The 25,665-nt window shown below is 61.3% G+C and overlaps 1 protein-coding gene across 1 annotated transcript in view; it reads left to right on the forward strand.

Annotated features, from left to right (window-relative positions):
• Sardh (sarcosine dehydrogenase) overlaps positions 1–25,665 on the forward strand; it is a 54,087-nt gene that overhangs the window by 12,782 nt on the left and 15,640 nt on the right. The window contains exons 9-17 of the mRNA XM_076843038.2: positions 2,215–2,301; positions 2,460–2,550; positions 5,693–5,834; positions 8,059–8,142; positions 9,928–10,041; positions 18,137–18,275; positions 19,636–19,749; positions 20,367–20,514; positions 23,246–23,339. Of these exons, the coding sequence (XP_076699153.2) occupies positions 2,215–2,301; positions 2,460–2,550; positions 5,693–5,834; positions 8,059–8,142; positions 9,928–10,041; positions 18,137–18,275; positions 19,636–19,749; positions 20,367–20,514; positions 23,246–23,339 (1,013 nt within the window). The remainder of the gene's footprint in view (positions 1–2,214; positions 2,302–2,459; positions 2,551–5,692; positions 5,835–8,058; positions 8,143–9,927; positions 10,042–18,136; positions 18,276–19,635; positions 19,750–20,366; positions 20,515–23,245; positions 23,340–25,665) is intronic.

The raw sequence follows: 25,665 nt of genomic DNA on the forward strand, positions 1-25,665 counted from the left end.
GGTGCAGTGTGGGCCTGGCCCCAAGTGCAAGTGGAGGCAGGGCTTAGGAGGTCAAGGGTCGTGGGCCAGCAGGGGAGGGGAGTCTTGATGCAGAGGGGCTGCAGGAGTCCGGCCCCCTGTCCAGAGGTGCTTGGCGTCTGCAGGGCTGAGGCACACTGCTCCCGCTCTTGGCTCCTGAGGCAGGCAGTGGTGTGTGCACGGCCCCCAGGGAGCAGCAGATGGGGCTGGGGCAGCTGGCAGTGTGCAGGTGGGCGCGGCGTGGCTGTGACTCACCATCTCCCGCAGCACCCTCGACTGCGTGGGACTGAGGCGAGAAGTGCAGGAAGACTCCCGGGGGCACGCAGAGTCCTAGTGGCTCTGCGCTCCAATTAGACTAGGGCCTCGTCACTCCCCCACAAGCCCTATTTTGGGGGAGGTGAGCATGCGGGACATTCTGCGTCTGTCTCTGCTGCAGTGGGTGGTTTCGTCAGGGGACCAGCGTGTCTCCTCCCAGACACAGCCCATGGCCTGGCCCCCAGGGAAGACCAAGGGCCTCCCAGGCCTGGGGAAGCCTGGGGGTGGACCTTGCTGCCCACTAGGGCTGGGAGATCAGAGTGGAAGTGGTCATCCACTGCCTGGGGTCCCTGCGTCCCCATGTTGCCCATCCTGCCTGAGCCCTTTCACATCCGGCCCCTGGCACCTGCCTCCTGAGCTCTGCCCTGGCTCCCCGCAGGGCTGTTACGCGCTGCCCTGCCTGCCTGGGACAGTCCCAGCGGCCCAGCACGTGGTGGTCACAAGCCAACCCCACCTGCACCAGGCTGGCCCCTTCCTCCCCCGCATCACCTTCTCCACTGCCCTCTTCTCGCCCAAATGACCGCTGCAGCTCTTGTACCCACCACCAGCCTCGCATAGGACCCCCAGAAGGTCCCCAGCACCTCATCACAGGCACCCCTGCCCCGGGGCCCTCTGGGAGGAGTGGACCCCTGCCCTGGCCTCAGGGCGGCCTCCGTGAGTCAGAGCCTTCCCTCTCTCCCCGTCTCCAGCTTCTCCCTGTCTCCACCAGCTGAGAGTAACTGCAGCCACCCAGCCGCCTCCAGGTCCCCCTGGTGACGTGCCACCTAAGCCACCAGGGCTGCTGGACCAATCAAGGCCGGCCCCGGGTGCTTTCCCTTCCTCCATGTGGCCCAGAGCTGCTCCCATGCACACAGAGTCACCCCTCTTTGGGAGCCAGTCCCTCTTGGTGCCGGGGCAGATTTCCGACCAAGTACACCTGGGAGGAGCTGCCCAGGCCTGCCTCACCTCTCCCAGCCGCTGGCCCTGCCTCGAAGGTGCCCAGCACTTTCCTGTCCCCACAGTTGGCTGCCTTCTGCTCAGACACCACCCTGGAGGGTCAGAGGCTGAGGCCCCGCTGGTGGCCAGGCAGCCCTCACCACCAGTAGAGTGACTGGGATACGCCAGACCCAATGCCCACCAGCTTCCTCGCCCATAGGTGGCCGGGAGCAGTCGGTCCTCACTGCTGACCCTCACCCGCTACACCTTCTTGCAAGGTGTCCGCGGTCCTGCTCATTCAAGTGTTGTCCATCTCCTTCACACAGCCAGGAAGGGGTAGAGTGGGGATGAGCCTGGGGCAACAGCTTTATGATTAGGGCCCTGAGTCCCTCTCCCTCCATGTTCTGGGCTCTGAGGCACATGGGCAGGGGCAGAGTGGAAAGCTTAGTCCCCTATCTCAAAGAACTTATGGTCACTTATTCATTCAACAAACATTTATAAGCACCTCTTCTGGGCTCTGTGCTGTCTTTGGGACACAGCAGTGAGCAAAACAGTCCCTTTCCCTGCATGGTCAGTGGACAAGGGGGTCAGGAAAGGCCCTGTGTTGGCAGAATAAGGATAGCTTGGGACAGAGCTGAGCCCCACAGGTGGAGCTGGGCAGGCCGTGCCTGGGTGGCTCTGGCAGCAAATGCCCAGGTGCTCAGGGGAATGGGACAGGGGCAGTCAGGGAGGCTCCCTGAAAGGGCATCGCTTGAGGCCAGGAGGCTCTGAATGCAGCAGGCACCGGCAGGGGCAGGGTGCCCCTGTGCAGGGTGGCCTTGGCTTAGGAGGGCTGAGCTGGGGAGGAAGGCGGCCAGGAGTCCCCTGGGTCTGTCACTGGCCTGGCTGCCCTCACTGCTGTCTCTGGAGACCCCACCCCGGGCGGCCGAGGGCTGGAGGGGGCTGCAGGTCTCCCGTCTCTTTCAGAGTCCTTCACGCCCGACCACAAGCCCCTGATGGGGGAGGCGCCTGAGCTGCGTGGGTTTTTCCTGGGCTGTGGCTTCAACAGTGCAGGTGAGCTCGGGCCATGGCGAGGTCCTCGGGTTCTCAGACTCTGGGTGGGCAGGGCGGGCCCATGAGAGTGGGCTTGGGGTGTGCTGCCCGTGGAGAGGGGACCTGGACTGGACGTGGGCCTGGGGACTGCTGCAGCCCTGTGCTTCCACTCCTTCCAGGAATGATGCTGGGCGGCGGCTGTGGGCAGGAGCTGGCCCACTGGATCATCCATGGGCGCCCAGAGAAGGACATGTATGGCTACGACATCAGGCAAGTGCTGCCACCAGGACCCAGGCCGGGCCAGCAGGCCAGGATGGGGAGGGGTGAAGGTGAGGACTCTTCAGGAAGGTGCCGTCCCTGGAAGCCAGGAGCCTTCCTGGAGGAGGCAGCAGGGGGAGGAAGGGGAGGAGGCTGCCCGCAGCAGTAGCAGAGTCCAGGGGTCACTGGCTTTGGCAGAATCCATGGCCCCTCACGGTTCCCGGGTCTCCCGGCCCCTGCCTGACCCTCTGTCCCAGCAGCAGGACCTCACGGCCACTTTGCACATGGGAAGACTGAGGCCTGTGGAGCTGGGGGGCAGGGCTGAGCTGGGACAGTAACTGCCTGTGCGTGTGCCGTCACCAGGGCAGGAGCTCTGGCCCGCGGCCTGTGCCCTTGTTCCCTGGCAGGGCCCACCTGGGCTGTGGGCAGGAATGTGGTGCCAGGCAGGCCTGGGCGCAGGGAGGGGCTTGGCTTTGGGTGGAGCTGGGGCAGGGGCTTGGATGCTGGTGGCGGGAGCCAGGAGGGTCTCAGCGGCCTTGTGGCCTTCTGCAGTCAGGGCCATCTCTTGGAGTCCAGGACAGTGCCCAGGTGCTCCCAGGCAAGGAGGGTGGCTCCCCACTCTCTCCTGACCCAGGCCCAAAGCTCATGCCCACGACAGTGTCCTGAGCTCACAGCCGGGCCATGGCCGGGCACCTGGGCTCTGCGGGACACCACTGGGTGGAGCATCTTGGCGGGAGGCTGCTTGGCCCCTGCTCGGTCCACACCTCCATGTGCTCCTGTCAGGCAGACCCCTGGGGACCCGGCTGCCCAAGTGCCCAAGATGGGAACAGTGTGGGGTGGAGGGGTGTGTCCAGCTGGGAGAGCCCCTCGCTCCCGCTGGCTCATTCCCTCCTGGCCCGCGGAGGACATTACCCGCGGTGGGAGGTGATGTCTGGCTCTGGACAGATGTCTGGGACTGAGATCCCCATGCCACGCCCTGCACCGCCCTGCTCAGTGAGGTCTGCACTGGGCCCCTGGAGCTGCTCCAGGGCTGCACCCGTGCATGCTCCCCAGGGAGGAATGTTCTAGAAATGATACAGTTGCAGGACGCCTGGAGGAAGGGCGGGTCCCAGCTCCTCCTGCAGACAGCAGCCCAGGGCCCTGTGGGGGTCACCCAGCAGTGCAGCTGGGGCTGTCCTCAGTGCTGGCCGTCCCTGGGGGCACCAGACCTGCTGGTCCACAGCCCTCTGTGCTGTGTGGCTTCCATACCCAGCGTGGCAGCAGAATGAGCGTCTGCCACTACCAGGGCTTCCGCCACCCCGCCTGAGCCAGGGGCAGAGCGAGACACAGGCCCTGCAGGAGAGAGTGAGGCGTCAAGGAGGGCGCAGCAGAGAGCTGTCAGAGAAGCCGGCTTCAGAGCCCAAACATAGGGCTCCTGTGCCCGCCTGTGACCTCAGGAGGTCAGGCAGAGTGCACCACAGCCCCCCTTGTCCTACACACGGGGGCAAGCTCAGAGCGGGAGGGCCCCGGACGGGGCAGTGGGTGCCAGTGCTGGGCCCTGGGCGTGTCTGGCTCATGGGCAGCTGCCCCCAGGTGGCAGGGTGTGGAGCGAGTTGAGCCAGGCGGGTCTCAGCCTCCAGCCCACACTATCCACCGTTGGCCCTGGGCTGGCGGCTCCTTCTCTGAGCCTCAGTTTCTGCTTCTGTGAACTGGGCACAATGACCTACCTCCCAGAGTGCGCCTGAGGCTCACGAGTGGACGCTGTGCCCAGTACCTGACATGGGCAGGGTCAGAGCAGGTCCGTCTTATCAGGAAGGCCTTGGGGCAGGTTAGCTAGGAGAAGAGTCCTTCCTTGTTCAAGTGAAGAGTGTAGCCCCTGGCTGCGGCCCCAGCTGTGGGTCCCTCTGCCCACTGCTCACAGGCCCCTGTGGGCCACAGGGGGTGTTGGGGGCCTGATTTCACTCCCTACAGGTCTCTGACCCTGCTCCTACTGAGCTGAGGCCCCATGGCCCCCGCCCCACAGATAGGAGCAGAAGGGCCAGTGGAGAAGGGGCCAGCTGGGCCTGCCATGTGGCCAGCAGCGTCTGCTGCTGTCTGTTGGTACAGGGCCCACCCAGCCCCGTCCACACCACCCCGGGGCCTGAGAAGGGCCCCCTGCCAAGAGCAGCACTCCCAGCAGCTGAGAGACCACCTGGCTCGGGCCCGCAGCCCTCGGTGCCCGGGGCAGCCCAGCCATGGAGTGCAGTGAGAGCCCAGGGGTCCCCCTGGATGCCTCCCTCCCCAGCTCAGCCCTCCTAAGCCAAGCCCATGCCCTGCACATGGGCACGCTGCCCCTGTGGCTGGACACACAGTTTTTGATTGTGGCCTCCAGACTCCTCACCCAGCGTGAGCCCCCTGAGCCCCAGTGTCCCCAAGTGTGATGTGGGCTATGAACAGGGCAACTCTGAGGGTGAGGAGAGGGTTCTTGCAGAATGTGCTCTGCCCTGGGCCTGGGCTGGAGGAGAGGCCCCTGCAGAAAGTGGTCACTGGAAATAGTGTCCTCACCCTGACCACTCCCCGCCCCCCAGACTGCCCACTCCAGACCAGAGTCATGCCTTGCCAGACTCTCACACGGTCCAGGAGCTGCTCAGCTGCTGAGGCTCTGACAGGTATCCCTGAGGACAGAGGCCCGGCCAGGACGTGGCTGTCCAGGTGGTGGACCGCGGAGGGTGACGGGACTCCTAGCTAGAGAGGGCAGACCTCTGGAGGCTGGGACGAGCCCGAGTCTGAGAGCTGGGCAGTGTGGGGAGGGGACTGCAGGACCCTGACACTGCGGGGCAGAGGTCGGACTCTGTCCTGCAGCAGATCTTTGGGGTCTCACCCAGGTGGCCAGTCCCACTTGAAGGCAGGGGTGGGGACCAGGAACCCCCAGCATTCAGAATCTGGACAGCGGAGGCCATGGAACAGGCTGGACCTGAGCCCAGGGCCCTGGTGGGAGTGGGGACCCTGCAGGCCCTGGGCTCCTGGACCCCACTCTGCAGGCAGCCCTGGGGGCCACAGGGGAGGGGCTGGGCCTCTTGACACCCAGCCCCAGGAGGCCTCTGGGGAGGGTGGGGGTCCAGTTTATGCTGGGTCCTGGGCCACCTGGCCCAGGCAGTGTCGCCAGGCGGTGACCTGGGCCCTCCCTGTACGGCAGGCGCTTCCACCACTCACTCACGGGCCACAGCCGCTGGATCCGCGAGCGCAGCCACGAGTCCTATGCCAAGAACTACTCCGTGGTCTTCCCCCACGACGAGCCGCTGGCCGGGCGGAACATGAGGACAGATGCCCTGCACCAGGTGCCCTCCTGTGGCCACAGGCTGCAGTGACCCTCTGGGACGTCCTCGGGGTACTGGGTGGTGGAAGGCAGACCCACCCCAGGTGTTATCCCAGCATGGGTGCTGGGTGCCGTGCCAGGGTGGGGGAGAGGCAGGGGTGGTTGGGAGGGCTCCTGTGGGGCCCAAGGGAGGAGATGTCCTGGAGAACCAGGAACTGTCCTGACGCTGGGAGCAGTGCTGGAGGCAGGGGCACGGAGGGCAGCAGCTAGGCCCCTGTGCCCAGGCCGGCCTCCTGCCCCGCAGCCGGCTGGGACACTCTTCTCCTGGGGGGCGAGCTTCCACCTAGGTGACGAAACCCACTGTCAGGCGCTCTTCCCTGGGGCCGGCGCTGTGACTCTCCTGGCCCCAGGACCTAGGAGCCCCTCGGTGTCCATCCCTAGTCATCCTAGCCAGAGGCTCTGCTTACTGGGGAACAGGAGTGATGGTTTCTGACCATTGAGGGCCTCAGGCGAAGTCTCTGGAGTAGACAGGTGGGGCAGGAGGCAGGCCCTGGGAGCAGGCAGCATCTAGGCTGGAGAAGGGGCCTCCCCCCACTGACCCTCCCATGCTAGGGCCCCAAAAGGACCTGGCGTCTGCTGTGCCACCCCCCAACCCCAGGAGAGGTCTGGGATGTCCGCCGTCAGTGGGCTGACCCCAGCCCAGTTGTGCTCCCAGGCCTCACAGAACCTTGGGGTCTCTGCATCTGGACCCTGCTTTGAGCCACCCCCTGCCAAGCCCGACAGCTCAGAGGCCTGCCCGAATGAACTCAGGGTCCCTGGGCACCCAAATGAACTCAGGGTCCCTGGGCTCATGCTGGCTCAGGTGAGCTCATAACCCAAGGGCCTTCCCAGGAGGCTCTGCAGGGGCTGAACCCCTCCATCCAGAAGAGAGCCTCGGTCCCCCAGTCCTTCTCTTCCTCCTGAACTTCACCTGTGACACTTGCTTTTTAGAGTAGAGATGCCTGCCCCTTTAGCATCTTGAGACCAACCTTCTTGTCCTTTGAAGGTGACCAATGGGGCACGCCCACCACTGTGCACTGACCACTGCTCTTCGGGGACCCCAACATGCAGGGAAGCCATGCCAGTGTCCAACCCCAGCCCTTCTCCCTGCCTGGGTCCCCATGGATGGAGGGAAGAGACGGTTGCAGCTGTGCCTGTCTTTGCCCAGGGCCACCCAGGGCTGGGCACACTGCCCGCCAGCCAGTCTGAGCTTCAGATGCCCTGCTGGCCCTGGCCCACTGCCTGGTGCTTGCTGGTCAGTGGGGTTGACTGTGGGCAGGACTCTTCCAAACCCACAGTGGGATTTTTTTTCCCCCCAAATCAAGTTCATTTTCAGAGAAAAGTGCCTGGACGTCACTTTATTATGCCCTGGTGGTTCTCCTCGTGATAAGAGCACAGAACGTGAGGTCGGCCCTTTACCCATTTTAACAGGTGCAATTTAGAGCACTCAGTCCCCTCCTTGCTGGGCAGCCATCAGCCCTGCTCAGTGTCCATGTGACAGGACTCTTCCACCTGCGTGACAGTGAGCAGCTGCTGTGGTCGTCCATGTGGAGTGTCCAGTGAGGCCCTGCTTCGCCCTGGGTGCACACCAGGCAGAGCTGCTGGGCCACACACTCCAACCTGTGTTTTCTGAGTGCCTGAGCCTGGAGGTCAGGGTTCCTGCACTCGCTGCCTGGAGAGGAGCTCCTGGCCTGTGGGTGGTCGCCTGTGTCCTCATGGGGAAGGCAGAGGGCACTCTGGCCTCTCTTAAAAGGGCATCTGTCCTATGGACTAGGACCCACCCTAGGAGCTCGTTTGGCCTCTTACCTCCTCACAGGCCCTGACCCCAAGCACAGGTCACTGGGGTTAGGGCTTCGCCACAGGAGTTTGTGGGGACACAATGCGGTCCATAGCCGATGGTGCTTCTCCAGGTTGGGGGTTCCCGGGGTGGGGCACGGGGGGCGGGGGAGCTCTGGGGTGAGCTGGCTGTAGAACTCCAGATCTTTAGGTTTTTCAAAGATCTGTATTTTTAGTTCATCGTTTAGAAAGTAGAATGTGGGAAGCACTAGGGGCCAGGCCAACCTGGGCCTGAAGACGCGTCACAATGATTGAGATGAGGAGTGGCACAGTTGACAGAAGAAAGGGACTGTAAAAGTTGAAAGGAAAGAAAAGATGAAGAATCAGGCGGGGGAACTGGCCCTGTGTGATGGGTGTTGTCCTCCCCACAGGAGCTCCTTGAACAAGGCTGCGTGTTCCAGGAGCGGCACGGCTGGGAGCGGCCGGGATGGTTCAGCCCTCAGGGGACCGCTCCGGTGAGTGGTCCCAGCGGTGGCTGAGGGTCTGTGCAGCCCAGAGAACCTGCCCTGCTGCCCTCAGCCCACCCTGAGTTGGGGCAAGCCCGGTTCAGAGCAGGCAGTGCAGCCGGAGAGCAGCCGGGCCTCCCCGGGCACTGTGCAGGCTTCCCTGCCCGAGTGCGCTCTGTGGGCAGAGCAGAGGGTGCCCCGCCTGGGCACAGCTGGAAGACTCCCCAGTGGTGGGAGGGACTCGGCCGTCTTCACATAGCTTTCTGCACGTATTTTTGGCAACTCCAACTGTTAGTTTATGTTAGTCGGAGGCTGGTTAGTGGGAGGGTTTATGCTCGATGTGTTCAGCTTATCTACTGAGATGCCCCACGCCCTGGCCTCCGAGGACCTTCCTGGGCCTCCCTACTCCTCCTGGGGATGGGCCCTTGGAGCAGCCTTGGGGCTTGGAGGCGGGTTGGGCTGGGCTGGGTGCAGATCTGTGCCTCAAGCCCTTTCCTGTCGCTGTGCTGCTCTGCCTTCTCCCAGTGGACCCTCCCCCATCTCCATGGCAACCCACCTCCAAGGCCCATTTCCTGGGCACCCTTAGGGGAGACAGGAGCCACAGCTGGCTCACAAGGCCTTGGGCCCTGTGTGGATGTCCTCAGAGTCTCCTCAGTCACTGCCGCTTCTCTCTCTAGTCCCTAGGACATATGGTCCCTGGGGACAGTGCAGAAGGCTAGGCCTGGGCAGACCTGCCCTTTTAAGCCTGGAAGCCCCTCTGTCCTGGAGTCCTGGACAAGGAGAGGGGCGTGGAATACCCTTGGGCCCCTTGGGCAGATTTTCACCCATGGGGGCCACCTGGGAGTCCAGGAGACTGGGAGATGCCTCCTGATTCCTGGCACCTCTTTGGGGCTACAGCGGGGGAGCAGGCCTGCTGGGGTGTCCAGGGCGGGCGAGCATGCCCCACTAGGGAGGGAGAGGGGCTGTGGAGCCCGCCAGGCAGGCCTCAGTTCCACTCGGTTCCCACCTGTGGAAAGGCGTGGCCCCAGGCAGACTGGCGGCCCTGGGGTGAGGATGGCCTGCTCCTTACACCCTGTACAGGGGCCAGCAGGGAGGAAGGGGGCGTCAGCAGGAGCAGAGGCCAGGAGGTCCCAGGGTCGGGGGGCATCTGAGAGAGGCAGGGGGCTCACAGGAGAGGTGAGGCGGAGGTGCAGGAGCCCGACACGGAGCCCCCACTCACGCCCACCCAGCATGACACAGCCTTGGGTGCTGGTCAGTGACCTCAGGCAAGTTGTGACCTCTTTCTGCCTCAGATTCCTCATCTGCAGAAGGGGTCACCCTAGTGAGGAGCATGGGCCATGTCAGCAGGGCTTGTCCCAGGGTGGAAACGAGTCCCAGATTACCACAGAAACCGCACCTGCGCCATGGCCGGGACGTGCCAGCCCCTCACCTTCGCCCTTCTCAGCGGGCCACTTCCCTCTCTGCCCAACAGCGCCCTGAGGGCCTCTCTGGCCTCCTCACCTCTCACCCCCTAAATTGGGATCCAGCCTCTTCTCCCCCACCCCGGGGCCCCGACTGGTCCCCAGCAACAGGCGCCACCTGTGCAGCTGTTGGTATTGCCTAGGCTGCACCCCTCCCGCCCGGGTCCACCACCCACGCATGCCCACTGGACAGGAGGCGCTGAGGGCAGCACCAGCCTGTCTCCCAGGACTAGCGCACCACCCGCCCAGTGGTGGGCCCAGCCTATTTGTAGAGAGGGGGAGGGAGGAAGAGAGGAAGAGGGGAGGCGGGCAGTGACCATGTCCTCTGGCCCAGGTCCCCGACTACGACTACTACGGGGCCTACGGGAACCAGGTGCACCAGGACTGTGCCTACACCAGGCTGCTGGAGGACGAATACACCTTCGAATTCCCGCCCCACCACAGTGTGGTAAGCAGCTGGCACCCTCCTGGGGCTCAGTCCCCCTCCCCATCCCCCTCCCGGCCCCTCATGCAGAATTCTCACCTGAGCTGCCTGTGGGGGCCCTCAGCCCAGCCCCTGGGGCTCCTGCCAGCCTCCTGCCCTGCTCCGGCTGACTCAGCTGTGGGGCAGTCACCTGACAGTGGTTGTCAGCAGAATCACCTGAGGGCAAATCCCATTGCTCAGGGCAGCCGCATCGGGGTGGGCCAGGGGGCCTGGGAGGTGGGCCAGGTGGCCTGGGTCGGCTGTGTGGCCTCAGGCCAGGCCAGCACCCCTCTGAGCCCTTCTTGGTCCTGAGGCTGCCTGACGGATGGGTCTTCCTCCGGCAGAGGGCTCTGCCCACAGCTGTAGGTCCAGGACAAGGTGGGCTTGCTGATGCTGGGCACCTGGCCCCTGAATGGGTCCCCCCAGGGGACAGCAGGGAACAGAGCTGGGGAAGCTCTGCTATTACAATCTGTGTGCTACAGACTTCTGCCCCTTCCTCCAAAAATGGTCAGGTGAAGCTGGCCAGATGGAGCCCCGGGCAGCCCACAGCCCCTTGGTGCTCGGCTCCCCACCACCCTGGGTTGGGCCTCCCCTCCAGCAGCCTGCACCCCGCAGGCAGCTCCCGTGCAATAAGCAAAGCCCTGCCCACCCCTAGCCCAGCCACCTGCTGGGCACTACTGCTGTTCCTGGGCCCTTGTGCCTGGTCTGGGAGCAGAGCCAGCCCTCAGCAGGACCCAGGGCCCAGGGCGGGGAACCTCGGGAGGGGCCCTGGTGCCTGACAGGGCTTCATGGGGGAGCCACTCTGCTCAACCTTGCTGAGAAGGTTGATGCTCTCTGTGTTGCCCTAAAGCCCCCAGTGCTCCTTCAACAGGAGCGGGTCTTGAGGGAGGGGACCATTTATCTCCACCACTGTCCCCACTGTCCCCAAAGCTTGCTCCAGCGCAAATTTGGGCAGAGGCCTGGGGAGAGGCCGTGCTGAGGGGGAAGCAGGAGGCCCCTGGTCACGAAGCGTGGGAGCTGCAGGTGGGCTCAGCGCCCAGTCCCTGGCGGTGCCTCCCTCACGGGAGTCGCGGGGCTGCGGGGCTGCGTCTGGCACCTTCAGGCTGCAGCTCCCGAAGCCTCTGGGACTCCCAGCCCTGAGGATGTGGAGGCTCCGGGAGATGCCAACTTGGCTGGGTGTCTTCACCAGCCTCCGCACCGCGGCTGAGACGGTCCCAGCGCAGGAAACGCGCTCGCTGTCAGTGCTGGCAGCCGCCCCAGGCTGGGCAGACGGCGGGCAGTAGCCCAGGACGCTGCTTGGGGTTTTGGTTTTGGTCTGCAAACAGTGGGTGCTCCATAAAGGCTAGTGATGTCAGGAGGGAGGCTGACGAGCAGCTGAAGGGCAGGGAGGAGGAGGTGCCCACGGTGTGCTACAGAGTGACCACCTGTCCCAGGGGGCAGCTGGGCAGCAGTGCTGCCCATTTGCCTGGAGTGGACACTGGCCCATTTCCATGTTTCCCCGTGTGGCATCACTGAGCATTGGGTTGGTACCGAGACCCACAGTGGGCTCCCATGGGCTCCTTTGCTCCTGTGCCACCCGAGGCCCCCTAGGGCACCCGAGCCTGGCAGTGGCCACCTGTGGGGCGGGCTGGGGAGGACATAGTGCAGCCCGAGGCACATGGGGCCTGCCTGGTGTGGGAAAGCCACTGCCATGGTCACATTCAGGGTTGGTCATGACAGTGAGGTCGTGGTCTGCTCAGTGGTCAGGGGGCAGTGTGGGAGGGAAGGCTGAAGACCCACTGAGGTGCTGGTGGGCCGTGGGGAGGGCAGTGGGAGAGCTGGGTTGGCCGTGATTCACATATCGTGTGGTTCATCCATCGAAAGGGCCGGATTCGGGGATTTTCAGTGAGTTCACAGGGCCGTTGCACGGCCATCAGCGCAGTCTAGTTCTGGACACCCCCTTATCCACCCTGCCCTACCCCAGGCCACAGCAGTCACTAATCTGCTTTCTGTCTCTAGGAGCTGCCTTGGGTAATCCATTTAAGTGAACTCATAAAATAGACGTGCTTTTGTGGCCAGTTTCTTTCATTAGCAGAATATCCTCAAGGTCCTTCTGTGTGGTGGTGTGTGGTGGCCTGTGGTATTTGTACTCGCTGCCTCTTGCAAACTGGAGCCTGCTGCAGGCACATGCCACAGTTCATCTGTCCATTCGTCTGTGGATGGGCCTTAGGGTTGCTCCCGTTTGGGGCAGTCATGAATGGTGTGCTGGGAACATCTGGGTGCAGGTTGTGTTCCGACGCCCGGGCTGGAGTGGCCGAGGTGTGGTCACTCTGTCCAACAGTGGTCTCCCCCCAGCAGTGTGTGTGAGTTCCAGCTCCTCCCTGGCTTCGACAGCCACTCTCGCCAAGCTGCAGGGGGTGAAGAGGGGTCCCGTTGCGGTTTTGACCTGCGTGTCTAACTATTCGCCTTGCGCACCTTTTTGTGGGCTGTTGGCCCCTCGATATCTTCTCTGGGGAAATGTCTATTCAGACCTTTGGCTTATTTTAAATTGAGTTGTTTGTCTTTTTATCATTGTGTTAAAAGATTTTTTGAAATATACACCCTGGATAGGAGCCCCTTGGAGGTATCATATGCAAACTTTCTCTCCTGGTCGGATTGTCTCTCACTGTCAGGATGGTGTCCTTTGCAGCAGAAACTTAAAATTTAGATGACATCTGACTCATCTCTTCCTTCCTTTTTGTCCCTTGCATTTTTGACGTCATGTATAAGAAACTAACTCAAGGTCACAGACATTTCCTTCCGAGTTTTCTCCTGAGCGCTTTATAATTTAGCTCCTCTGAGATAAGTTTTGTGCATGGTGTGAGGAAGGGTCCAGATTCATTCTTGTGCACGTGGCTGCCGTGCTACCACAGTGCTCTGTGTTGGAGACTCTCCTGTGAGAAAGTGTGTTGGTCCCTTTTCAGAATACACTGTTCAGCCCTAAGTGTAAAATTGGGGTGAGGGAAGGCAGCCGGGGGAGACAGAGCAGAGCGGAGAGTTACAAGCAGGTAACACCAGATCATTCATAGCCTCTTGGCAAACAGGAGGCGAGGGAAGGGGTGGCCTGACCCATGGGCCAAAAACACTGGATCCAAGATTTTCCTGCCCCAGGGGAACATAGGGAGGTGGGGACAACTAAAGGTACATTTCTTTAAACAGCCCAATAGGAGACAGTAAAACCTAGATGAGGACCCCAGGAAGACAGTGCACCCCACGGTACTCAGCCAATAAGGAGCCGGGGGGACCTGCGCTCTCGGGGTAAAGTGCTGGTTGTAAGTGCTCTGGGTGTGCCCGCTCCCAGACACCTGGTCTCGCTCGACCATCAGTCAGGTAAAGCCTGGCCTTTTTGCTGTTCCTGTGTCCTGTAGTCCTCGCTTTGGGCTTGGACAGGTGAGTGTGTACCTCACACCCACAGAACTCTCTTGTCACCCTTGTTGAAAAACCAGTTAACCGTACACACGGGGATCTATTTCCAGAATGTGGATTGCACCCTGCTGACCTCTGCGTCCATCCTTGAGTCAGTCCAACTCTGGTTTATCTACTAGCTTTGCAGTAAGTTTTGCAAACAGGGAATGTGAGTCCTCCAATTTGCTCTTTTGTCCCCAAGATTGTTTGGAACATCCTGGTCCCTTATGGTTCCCTGTGGATTCTGGGGTCAGCTGGTCAGTGTCTGCCGAGGAGCTGGCTGAGGTTTCGGTGGGGATTTTGAGGACTGTGGAGAACAATGAGAGGTGTGTTGTCACCTTGACTTAGCTCATGTCTTCTCCCCATGAGCACGGGCTGTCCTTCCACTTCTTTAGGTCTTCTTAAATTTCTCTCCAAAACGTTTCCAGTTCTTTAGAGTACAGAGTTTGCATTTCTTTCGTTAACCTCATTCCCCAAGCATTTTTATTATTTGATGCTATTGTAAATGGAATTATTTTCTCCATTTCCTTTTCGGAATGTGCAGTGTTAGTCTATAGAAATATAATAGTTTTTATTATTTTTATTTTTGGTCTGTCGACTTTGTATCCTGCAAACTTTTGAACTATTTTATTAGTTCTAATAATTTTTTTAGTGGGTTCTTTAGGATCTTCTATATGTAAAGTCATGTTATCTTAAATAGGTGTATTTTTACTTCTTCTTTTCCAATCTGAGGCCATTTATTATTATTGTTACTTTGCCTAATTGCCTGGGCTAGGGCCTCCAATATAAAGTTGAATACAATTGGTGGGAGTGGTATTGCTCCTGATCTTGGGGGTGGGGGTCAGTGTTTGATCAAGACGTACAGTGTGTATGTACTACATGGTTTTTGTAGGTTGCCAGGTTGAGGGAGCTCCTTCTGTCATTTGTTTTTATCATGATTTGTGTCAAGTACTTTTTCTGCATTGAATGATTATGTGTTTTTTGTTTTTTATTCTCTTAATGTGATTTAACTTCACGTTCTTGGGATGAGCCTATTGATCATGGTGTAGAATCCTTCCTTGATGTTGGATTGGGTTTGCTGTATTTTGTTGAGGATTGTGTCTACATTCATAAAGGATGTTGGTCCATCGTTTTCTTTTATCTTTGGTTTTGGCATCAGGATAATGCTGGCTTCCTAGAATAAATTGGAATAACATTTCCTACTGTGATATTTTTTGGGAAGAATTTGTGAAGAATTGGTCTCACTTCTTTGAATGTTAGATAAAATTACCCAGTGAAGACATCTGAGCCTGGGCATTTCTTCATTTTTTCAATATTTATTTTTTAGTTGTAGTTGGACACAATACTTTTATTTTATTTATTTTTATGTAGTGCTGAGGATTGAACCCAGAGCCTTGCACGTACTAGGTGAGTGCTCTACTGCTGAGCCACAACCCCAGCCCCAGCCTGGGCATTGCTTTGTGGGAAATTTTTAAAGGCTTAAAAAAAAATTTCTTTCTTTCTTTTTTTATTTATATGTGTTGCTGAGACTCAACCCAGTGCCTCACACATGCTAGGCAAGCACCCTACCACTGAGCCACAACCTCAGCCCTAATCTCTTTTTTTTTTTTGTTACAATTTTATTCATATTTTTCCATCTTTATCCAGTTTCAGTGATTCATGCTTTCTAGACATTTGTCCATTCTGAACTAACTTGTGGTATATTATTATCAGTCTGTCTGTGGGGTGGGTGGTGATGGCTCCTCTTCCCCCAGGACCCTCCTCTGTCTGTGGGGTGGGTGGTGATGGATCTTCTTACCCCAGGATCCTCCTCTGTCTGTGGGGTGGGTGGTGATGGCTCCTCTTCCCCAGGACCCTCCCCTGTCTGTGGGGTGGGTGGTGATGGCTCCTCTTCCCCCAGGACCCTCCTCTGTCTGTGGGGTGGGTGGTGATGGATCTTCTTACCCCAGGACCCTCCTCTGTCTGTGGGGTGGGTGGTGATGGCTCCTCTTCCCCCAGGATCCTCCCCTGTCTGTGGGGTGGGTGGTGATGGCTCCTCTTCCCCCAGGACCCTCCTCTGTCTGTGGGGTGGGTGGTGATGGCTCCTCTTCCCCAGACCCTCCTCTGTCTGTGGGGTGGGTGGTGATGGATCTTCTTCCCCCAGGACCCTCCTCTGTCTGTGGGGTGGGTGGTGATGGCTCCTCTTCCCCAGACCCTCCTCTGTCTGTGGGGTGGGTGGTGATGGATCTTCTTACCCCAGGACCCTCCTCTGTCTGTGGGGTGGGTGGTGATGGCTCCTCTTCCCCAGACCCTCCTCTGTCTGTGGGGTGGGTGGTGATGGATCTTCTTACCCCAGGACCCTCCTCTGTCTGTGGGGTGGGTGGTGATGGCTCCTCTTCCCCAGACCCTCCTCTGTCTGTGGGGTGGGTGGTGATGGATCTTCTTACCCCAGGACCCTCCTCTGTCTGTGGGGTGGGTGGTGATGGCTCCTCTTCCCCCAGGACCCTCCTCTGTCTGTGGGGTGGGTGGTGATGGCTCCTCTTCCCCCAGGACCCTCCTCTGTCTGTGGGGTGGGTGGTGATGGCTCCTCTTCCCCAGACCCTCCTCTGTCTGTGGGGTGGGTGGTGATGGATCTTCTTACCCCAGGACCCTCCTCTGTCTGTGGGGTGGGTGGTGATGGCTCCTCTTCCCCCAGGACCCTCCTCTGTCTGTGGGGTGGGTGGTGATGGCTCCTCTTCCCCAGGACCCTCCTCTGTCTGTGGGGTGGGTGGTGATGGCTCCTCTTCCCCAGACCCTCCTCTGTCTGTGGGGTGGGTGGTGATGGATCTTCTTCCCCCAGGACCCTCCTCTGTCTGTGGGGTGGGTGGTGATGGCTCCTCTTCCCCAGACCCTCCTCTGTCTGTGGGGTGGGTGGTGATGGATCTTCTTCCCCCAGGACCCTCCTCTGTCTGTGGGGTGGGTGGCGATGGCTCCTCTTCCCCAGACCCTCCTCTGTCTGTGGGGTGGGTGGTGATGGCTCCTCTTCCCCAGACCCTCCTCTGTCTGTGGGGTGGGTGGTGATGGATCTTCTTACCCCAGGACCCTCCTCTGTCTGTGGGGTGGGTGGTGATGGCTCCTCTTCCCCAGACCCTCCTCTGTCTGTGGGGTGGGTGGTGATGGATCTTCTTCCCCCAGGACCCTCCTCTGTCTGTGGGGTGGGTGGTGATGGCTCCTCTTCCCCAGACCCTCCTCTGTCTGTGGGGTGGGTGGTGATGGCTCCTCTTCCCCCAGGACCCTCCTCTGTCTGTGGGGTGGGTGGTGATGGCTCCTCTTCCCCAGACCCTCCTCTGTCTGTGGGGTGGGTGGTGATGGATCTTCTTACCCCAGGACCCTCCTCTGTCTGTGGGGTGGGTGGTGATGGCTCCTCTTCCCCCAGGACCCTCCTCTGTCTGTGGGGTGGGTGGTGATGGCTCCTCTTCCCCCAGGACCCTTCTCTGTCTGTGGGGTGGGTGGTGATGGCTCCTCTTCCCCCAGGACCCTCCTCTGTCTGTGGGGTGGGTGGTGATGGCTCCTCTTCCCCAGGACCCTCCCCTGTCTGTGGGGTGGGTGGAGATGGCTCCTCTTCCCCAGGACCCTCCTCTGTCTGTGGGGTGGGTGGTGATGGCTCCTCTTCCCCAGGACCCTCCTCTGTCTGTGGGGTGGGTGGTGATGGCTCCTCTTCCCCCAGGACCCTCCTCTGTCTGTGGGGTGGGTGGTGATGGATCTTCTTACCCCAGGACCCTCCTCTGTCTGTGGGGTGGGTGGTGATGGCTCCTCTTCCCCCAGGACCCTCCTCTGTCTGTGGGGTGGGTGGTGATGGCTCCTCTTCCCCAGGACCCTCCTCTGTCTGTGGGGTGGGTGGTGATGGCTCCTCTTCCCCCAGGACCCTCCTCTGTCTGTGGGGTGGGTGGTGATGGATCTTCTTACCCCAGGACCCTCCTCTGTCTGTGGGGTAGGTGGTGAGGGCTCCTCTTCCCCCAGGACCCTCCTCTGTCTGTGGGGTGGGTGGTGAGGGCTCCTCTTTCATTGCTGATTTTAGTAAAGGTTTGTCAATTTTGTTGATCTATTCAAAGAGCCAACTTTTGGTTTTGCTGATTTTTCTAGTCTAATCTTTATTATTTCTTTCCTTCTGCTTGCTTTGGGTTTAGTGTGCCCTTTTTCCAGGTTCTCAAAGTGGAAGGTTGGGTTGTTGAGCCTCTTATGACATAGGCACATGTGGCCATCACCCTCTGTGTGAGCACAGTCTTTACGTGTTCACAAGTGTTTGTGGGTTGGGTGTCGTGTCCGTCCACTCACCTCACAGTAGTTCCTTAGTGCCCTTTGATCTGTTGGTTCTTTAAGAGTGTTCTCTTTAATTTCCACTTATTTGTGGATTTCCCAGTTTTTTTTTCTGCTTCTAATTTTGCAGGTCAAAGAACCTGCCTTGTGTAAGTTGAATCCTTTTGAATTTGCCGAGCCTGGTTTTATGACTGAGCGAGTGATCTCTCCTAGAGAATGTTCCCTGTGCTGGAGAGAGTGTGTCCTGAGCTGGGAAGGGCTGGCTCAGTCTGGGAGGGAGGAGGGGAGGCTCAGAACAGGTGCATTGGGGAGGGCCCAGCCCCCAGTGGTGAGGGGAAAGTGCACCTCAAAGACCCTGCACACTCACCCCGGGACTTTTCAGATCCAGAAGGAGTGTCTGACCTGCAGAGGGGCTGCTGCTGTGTTCAACATGTCCTACTTTGGGAAGTTCTACCTGCTGGGGCTGGATGCCAGCAAGGCTGCCGACTGGCTCTTCTCTGCAGATGTCAGCAGACCCCCAGGTACAGGCTTGAGTGGTGTCCAGGGCCGTCTCCTTGCCAGCACCACAGTGCCTCCTTCCTTCTCCTCCCTCCGGCTTCCTTCTTTCTTAGCTCCAGAAAGGAGGCGGGGCAGCAGGCCCTCAGGGCTGCCTCCTGGCACGGGAGGGCCCAGCCTCTGCCTCCAGGATGCTGTCCCCAGGTAGGGTTTCCAGAATTAAAAATCCAGGACCCTCAGTTGAATTTGACTTTGGATGAATAATGAATAATTTTACAGTGGTATCTCCTGCCCACTCCCTGCCCACTCCCTGCCTACTGTACTGCTCACCCTTGCACCACCCAAAACCCACCTGCTCTCTTCTTTATTCATTTCCTGTGGCTGCAGTCACAATGCCACCAAATAGGTGGCTTAAAAACAGCAGACGTTTATTGTTTCATAGTCCTGGTGGCCAGATGTTGGAATTGGGGTATCGGCTGTGCTATACTCCCCAAGACCCTGGGTGGGCTCCCTCTGGAGCACCTGCTGTCTGGCTGGGGACCTTGCCTTGACTGGCTTCAGTTGGTCCACGCCACTGTCCCTGATGCCACACGGCCTTCTCCTGCATTTCCTTCCTGTAAGGAGGGCAGTCACACGGGACGGGGACCGGGCCCACCCTAAGGATCCCTCCCCATAGCTGGATTACAAAAGGTAACAGAGACCCTGTTCCCCCCTAAGGCCACCCCCCAGCTCTTCACAAGTCTCTCTGGGGACACAACTTGACCTTAACACTCTCCATCCAGCCACCGTCCAGCCACCAAGGACCCACCTACCACGGCTGGGTGTCTCCTGCTCACCCCGAGGTGCCCTCTGCCTGCCCGCCCACTCAGCCCTACCTTCTCCGCCCCCTTCCACCTGTCCTTTTCTCCTCCACCGTCCTCCCCTCCCCCGCTGGCCACACCCTCCTGCCCTCCACCTGTCTGTCCATCACCCACCTTCCCTTTTCCCTGCCTGTCCTCTGTCCACCCACATGACCCTTTTCCACAGACCTCTATGGCCTCTGCTCAGCAGGCACAGGGCTGAGGCAGGGGTGGCTCTTGCCCCTGAAAATCTCTGGTGACCGCTGGGAGGGATGGAGTGGGAGGCAAGCAGCTCAGGAGGAAGGGGCCTCCCTCCCAGGACAGCAGTGTGGGTGGCCTTCCCCTAGGTGGCCCTCTGGGTCACCTGGTAGAAATGGAATCACTGAGTCCAGGGGTCTTCCAAGGCCGCCTCCTGCGGGTGACCTGCCAAGGAGTTCTCCAGAATGAGGAGAGCTGCCGGCCGCCCTCCACTCATCCACGCCTGCCCCACCCCGCTGCCCACCCACCCTGGCCCGTCTGAACAGACCTGGCTCTCCCCGACCCCCAGGCTCCACGGTGTACACCTGCATGCTGAACCAGCGCGGGGGCACTGAGAGCGACCTGACGGTCAGCCGCCTGGCCCCTGGCCCCGAGGCCGGTCCCCTGGCTCCTGCCTTTGAAGGTAAGAGACCCTGTGGGTGTGGGGCTGCTGCAGCTGCCGCCTGCTTGGGTGGAGGGCACTGGTGGCAGGACAATGCTGGCGGGAGGCTGGGGCTGAGCTTGGTGCCCTGCTGTTCCCGTGTGGCCAAGCTGGGAATGGGAGGGCTTCGTCGGGCAAAGGCAGCCTTGCTGGGTAGCGATGTGGTCACCACGAGCTTGCTGGGCTTACTCTCCAGCCTCAGGCTGTGGTGCTCGGGAGCAGCTCCTGTGGGCCAGCTCCGCTCCTGCCAGGAGGAGGCAGGCGGTCAGCCCTCCTGCCCGGCGGTCACCCTCCTGCTGGGGATGGCTCTCTCCCTCTGCCTGGCTCTGTGCCTCTTCTCCCCGTAACTGCAGCTCAGGCCTGGGCAGGCCCAGATGACCAGCTGGGTGTCCAGGCCGATGCCTGGCCCCACGGTGGGTCAACACCTCTGTCCCATTTGCACATCCCAGTCGCCCCATCAGCTCAGGCCCCCGATCCTCGGGGGTCACCTCAAGGAAAGGGCATTGCTTTCTCAAATGGGAGGCCCTTGGGCTACCCTCACTTTCCTTAGCACATCCCCGTCCCCTGGTCCTCTTCTAAGCCTGGCGCTGCTCTTCCAGGGGACGGCTACTACCTGGCCGTGGGCGGGGCTGCAGCCCAGCATAACTGGTCGCACATCAGCACTGTCCTGCAGGACCAGAAGTTCCGGTGCCAGCTCATCGACAGCTCCGAGGACCTGGGCATGATCAGCATCCAGGGCCCAGCCAGGTGAGCCGGATGGGGACCTGAGCACGGGGTGCACCTGGGCTCACCTGACCTCACCTGGACCCCGGGCCCTCCACCTGGGCCCTTGGGCAGAACCAGATGGGACATTCTGAGTAGCCGACCACTCTGGTAAACCAAGAGGTGTCATGCCCGATAAATGACCTTCAAAGCACCAGATCAGACAGCCCTGGACGTGATGGTCAGCCTGACCTGCAGCGAGTCAGGTCTGGGTCAGTCACAGAGCCAGGAATTGCAGTTCACCCTCCCCGGCCGGGGCTCTACCGGCCACGTGCGCCAAAGTAAGATCCTACACCAGTCGCTGGCGCCTCCCCACGCCAGGCTGGCGGGTCCTTCCCTCATGCGGTCCTTCTGAGGATCCTACTGAGCCCTGTCCACCTCCTCCATGAGGAAACAGGACCTGGCGAGGACTCCTGGGGGCCACTGAGGGTCGTGAGCAGATGTGCACTTTGAGAAGACCCACCTGCTGTGCTTTGGGGAAGGGACTAGGGTCTCTGGGACAAAAAGAGACACACAGGTGTGCTCAGAGCCACCAGCTGGGAGCCTGGGTTTCCAGCCCTGGCACTAGTCTTTGAAGTGGATGTTCTTTCATTACTGATGAGGAGACTGAGGCACAGAGAGGTAGAGACATTTCCCCAAGGTCACGCAGCTTGTAAGTGCCAGAGCTGGAGGGCATGTGGCAGGGAGAGGGTCAGGGATGGCAGACTTGGCGGGATGGCACCATCTGGGATGTGCCTGTGCAGCACCTGCCCACGGCGAGCCCAATGCTGCGAGTTGGTCTTGTTGCTACCCGAGGAGCCCACAGTCTCTGAACGGGGGCTGGGGTAGGGGGAGGCCAGCCCTCCCAAGCCTGCATGGCCAGGGTGACCTTGGATAGGGAAGGGACCATTTTAGAGTGGAGAAGGCAGGTGGGCAGGGAGGCTGCAGACTGGTCAGGGGTGGCCCTTGGGGACAGGCAGTCTCATTACCGGCTGCTCCCCGGGGGCGGGGCCAGCACCTGCCGCCTCCCAGTGACTTTCCGGCTTTTGCCCCTAAAGCGTCCCCTCCCTTTCAAGGACACCCCAGGTTTCTACACGCACCGGAAGTCCCCAGCACCCAGGAGAGCAAAGCCCTCGGTTGTGGGAGGCACTCAGCACAGGGCCTGGACGTGAGGGTGCGATGTGGATGCGGGGGCACCACGCGAGCTGCTGCCCCACAGATCTCTCCAGAGGGCAGCCGCCAAGCCCGCCTGGCTCCTGGGCCTTGGAATGTGGCGAGCACGGCTGACCGGAGATCCAGACGGGCAGCCTCGTGCGGCCAGGGCGGAGGTGACGCCACTGTCCCATCAGCAAGGCCAGGTGCTTGATGCCTCGAGGGCTCTGTGAGGGGACGTCTCTGTCCCCATACAGCAGAGGGAGCCGAGGCTGGCCAGGCCAGGGCTAAGTGCGGGTGTTGGACTTGACCTGGGGCTCCGGCGGGGAGGCCCCTGCCCTGTGGCCACCTGCGCCTCCTGCAGGGAGGGACAGTTCAGCAGACGGGGTGCCTGCCTGTCCTCCCAGACGTGGTCCCCAGGGCTGGGTTCCCCTGGCTCTGCTGAGGCCACAGCCTGGGTCAGAGCCCTGGACACCTTGGCCCCAGGAGCAGCTCCCTCCCGGGGGAGGTGCTCGGCAGCCCCAGCTCAGCCAGGCCACCTCCCGCAGAGTGTGCTCTCAGAGGAGAGCAGTGCCAGCACCGTGGGGTGGCAATAGGGTCAGCAGCACTTCTGGGCAGTGGCCCCAACGCCTGTGGGGACCCCGGGTGGAAGTAGGACATCTCCAGCCAGGGGAGAGCTCACCTGCCAGGCCAGCTGCCATGCCTGGTGCTGAACATCCTGTGACGCCAGGCACGCTGGGAGGTGGATCCCGTTGGCACAGAGCTCCCAGTTTGGGTGTAAGCAGTGGGAGACAAGCCTGGCAGGAGACTGGGACCAGACTGGCAGTCAGGGAGGGCTGCCTGGAGGAGGTGCCGCTGGGCCAAGCTTCAGGGTGAGGCAGGGTTAAACAGGGCGGGGTGAGAGCGGGGAGGGCCCGGGAGGGGCGAATTTGCAAGGCGACACACGGGCTTGGGGTCCTGGGATGGGTCACTGCTGAGTGGCCCCGCAAGGCTGCAGGCAGTTAGTTCAGCAGCACCAGGGCCAGTTCTGCTGGCAGTGTGGAGTTGGGAGGGAAAGGAAGATTCCCCCCTGGAGCCACAGACCAGTGGATATGAGCTGTGACACATGGTCACGTGGCCTGGCCCTGCCTCTGGTCGGACGGCTCTCGGCACCCGCTGGGCTCTGAGCGAGCTCCAGTGCCCCTGCAGACGGGTCGGGGCTGAGGGCCCGCTGGGGGACGCCTGGGGGAGCAGGACGGGTACTTGGAGTGCTCTCCTGCTGGACGGGGACCTGTCCACCCAGCTCCAGCTTGGACAAATCACTGTATTTTCTGGGCAAAACTGAGGCCACGTTGGCCAGCTTTTCTTGATGACCAGGCCAGGGGTGTTCGGGCATTCGTGGTCAGATGACTGGCCTGCCTTGGTCACTGCCCGGGACCAGAGCTGTCCCACCAGGAGTCCTGGCACCAGCAGCAGACAGGTGGCTTCTCCTTGATGGGATCAGTGTGCGCACTTGTCCCATGAGGAGAGGGACATGTCCTGCTTGCTGCTGTCCCCTGTCTTCCAGCCCAGCCTCACTGACTGACCCCTCTGTGCTTGCTCCTAGCCGGGCCATCCTGCAGGAGGTGCTGGACGCTGACCTGAGTAACTCGGCCTTCCCCTTCTCCACCCACCAGCTGGTGAGAGCCGCTGGGCACCTGGTAGGTACCGCCAGCCGCCGCCCCTGGGTGTGCTGGCAGTGGCCTGTGGTGAGGGGACAGAGCCAGGGCAGGGACCTGGGAGCCTGGTGTCCTTGGTGAGTCCCTTTACCTCTCTGGGTCTCGGTCCTAAACTGTGAACTGGGGCTAGCGGGGACCAGATGGCCTGCCCACAGGCTGTTGGGAGGGAGCAGGGAGGTCCTGCGAGGGCCAAAGTCAACCAGAGTCACGGCCTCCTCTGTCCTCCAGGGCCAGGCGTAGGTGGGAGGGGGCTGCCCCTGCCTGTGTGTCCCCTTCTGAAGGGCATGGGGCCTGCCCTCCCAGTCAGGGTGATGGCGGGTCTCTCTGTCTCCCTGGAAGTGAGGGTGGGGGGCAGAGCTGAGCGACCGTGCTGCTCTGGCGGCTCCCTGGTCCCCGGGAGGCAGCCCCTGCTCCTGGGGCCTCGACCCACCCGGCGTTGTGGATGTGGGGGGCGCTTAGGCAGGAGCAGGGCTGGTCTCACACAGCACCCCAACCCCACTGCTCCCAGAGGTCCAGGACCTACCAACCGAGTCTCTTCTGAGACTGGTCAGGGTCAGCCCAGGGCTCCGTCAGCCCTGGCTCTGGGCAGGGGCTCCTGAGAGGCCAGCTCTGAGCCAGCGTCTCCCACTGCTGGCCGTGTCCCTGTGGGAAAGCAGCGCGGGCCCTTCTGCTTTGCTTCTCCTGGCTGAGATGCAGAGAGACGGTGCGAGGGCTTCCGGCCTCTGGGCGTCCCCCGCACTCTGACCAGCCTGGGAGGTGCCTTGCTGGTCCCCATCAGCACAACTGACGTGTGTGGCAGAGACCCCCGCGGTGCCGTCCCTTTCCTCCAGGGGTCTCTCGGCTGCCCTGGCCTCTGTCCACCGGATGCCAGCAGTGCCCCAAGCCATGATAAGACTGTTCAGACGTGGCCACATGTCCTCCAGGGGCAGGACCTCGTTGCCTGGTGTCCTGTGGTGGGTGGGCTTTGTGGGCGCAGGTGTGGGGTGTGCAGCGCTGACCCAGGAGGTGGGAGAGCTAAGGGCCTGAGGGGCTGGCCGGCCACTGGCCCAAAGCAGCCAATTCATGCGGCTGACCCCTGTGGAGGGCGCGGGTGGGCGGAGGGCCGCTGGGCCTGGGCGCGCCCCCAAGTGCTGAGGAATGTTGGTGGGGAGTGAGGTCCTGGCCTGCACGGTGGGCGTGGGTCCTGAGGGACAAATCTGGGTCCTGTTAGCAAATAAACAGTGTGGCAGGGAAGGCGGGGAGGGGCTGCCAGAGAGGGAGATGAAAGCAGCTATGCAGGCTCCGTCTGTCCCCCCAGAGGCCGCACGGGGTCAGGAAGCCAGGGTGTCTGTCTCGCTTGCTTCCTGCCTCCTTAGCTCACAGCCTCGGCTGAGACCAGAGAGGGTGGCGCTCCGCCCCAGGCCCCAGCAGCACCCAGACCTCTGGACTCTAGCTCGGGCCGTCCTCTGGGGTCTCTGGGGCATCAGCTCTGTCTGGGGCTCGGTCACGATCTGCGGGTGGGGAGGGCGGTGGGTCTCCCGCCATGCCGAGCTTGGCGACGACTCAGCCTATGTGTGGTTCGGATGTCGGAGGGAAACCAGGTGGGGAGGTCCCCTCCCGTCCAGAGATCTCGCCTCCCTCCATCGGCACTTGGGAAGGTCAGCTGCAGCTGTTTCTCTCCCCAGTGGCCTGGCCTGGCCCAGCTGCCCCCGAGGTTGGCTGCTGCTGCTTCACCTGTGGCCCGGGAGCCAGGCCAGCTGTTGGGCAGAGGCCATGCTGCCTAGGGTCACAGGCAGGCCCAGCCCAAGGGGGGCTGCAGGTGAGGAGGGGTCCCACAGCGCTGCTTCTCCTCAGTGCTGCCTCCAGCCCTGGCTCCCGGGTGGCCAAAGGCCTGTGAGATCCCACCTGCCCTCCATATCCGACCACCCCTGTGCCCAGGGTCCACCTCACCTCCGGAAAGACCACCTTGCTCCTGACGGCAGCCCTGCTGGGCCTTCCCTCAGCCCTGGGACGGGGTCCTGGTCCTGAGGTTGCCCACAGTGCAGGTGTGGAGCTCGCCAGGCTGGACCTGGCGGCCAGCCGTGTGTCACTGGAGAATCTTGGGAACGTTCATGGGATATGAACAAGTTCCGGCCCCACTCCTCCCACCAGGGGGAAGCCACACGGCGGGTCAGAGTGTCCCCCACCCGCCTCCTTCTGGCTGTGTCTCCGCTTTCCCGGGGTCAGCACCGTCCTTCACCTACGGTTTGTGCTCTGCCTTGGCCTCTGGCGATGCTGGGTGGACTTCCTGCTCCTCTCCACCCTCCTGGTGAGCCTGTGGGGGACCTGT

Source organism: Callospermophilus lateralis, chromosome 2 (assembly GCF_048772815.1).
Source record: "Callospermophilus lateralis isolate mCalLat2 chromosome 2, mCalLat2.hap1, whole genome shotgun sequence".
In the NCBI taxonomy this organism is placed as follows: domain Eukaryota; kingdom Metazoa; phylum Chordata; class Mammalia; order Rodentia; family Sciuridae; genus Callospermophilus; species Callospermophilus lateralis.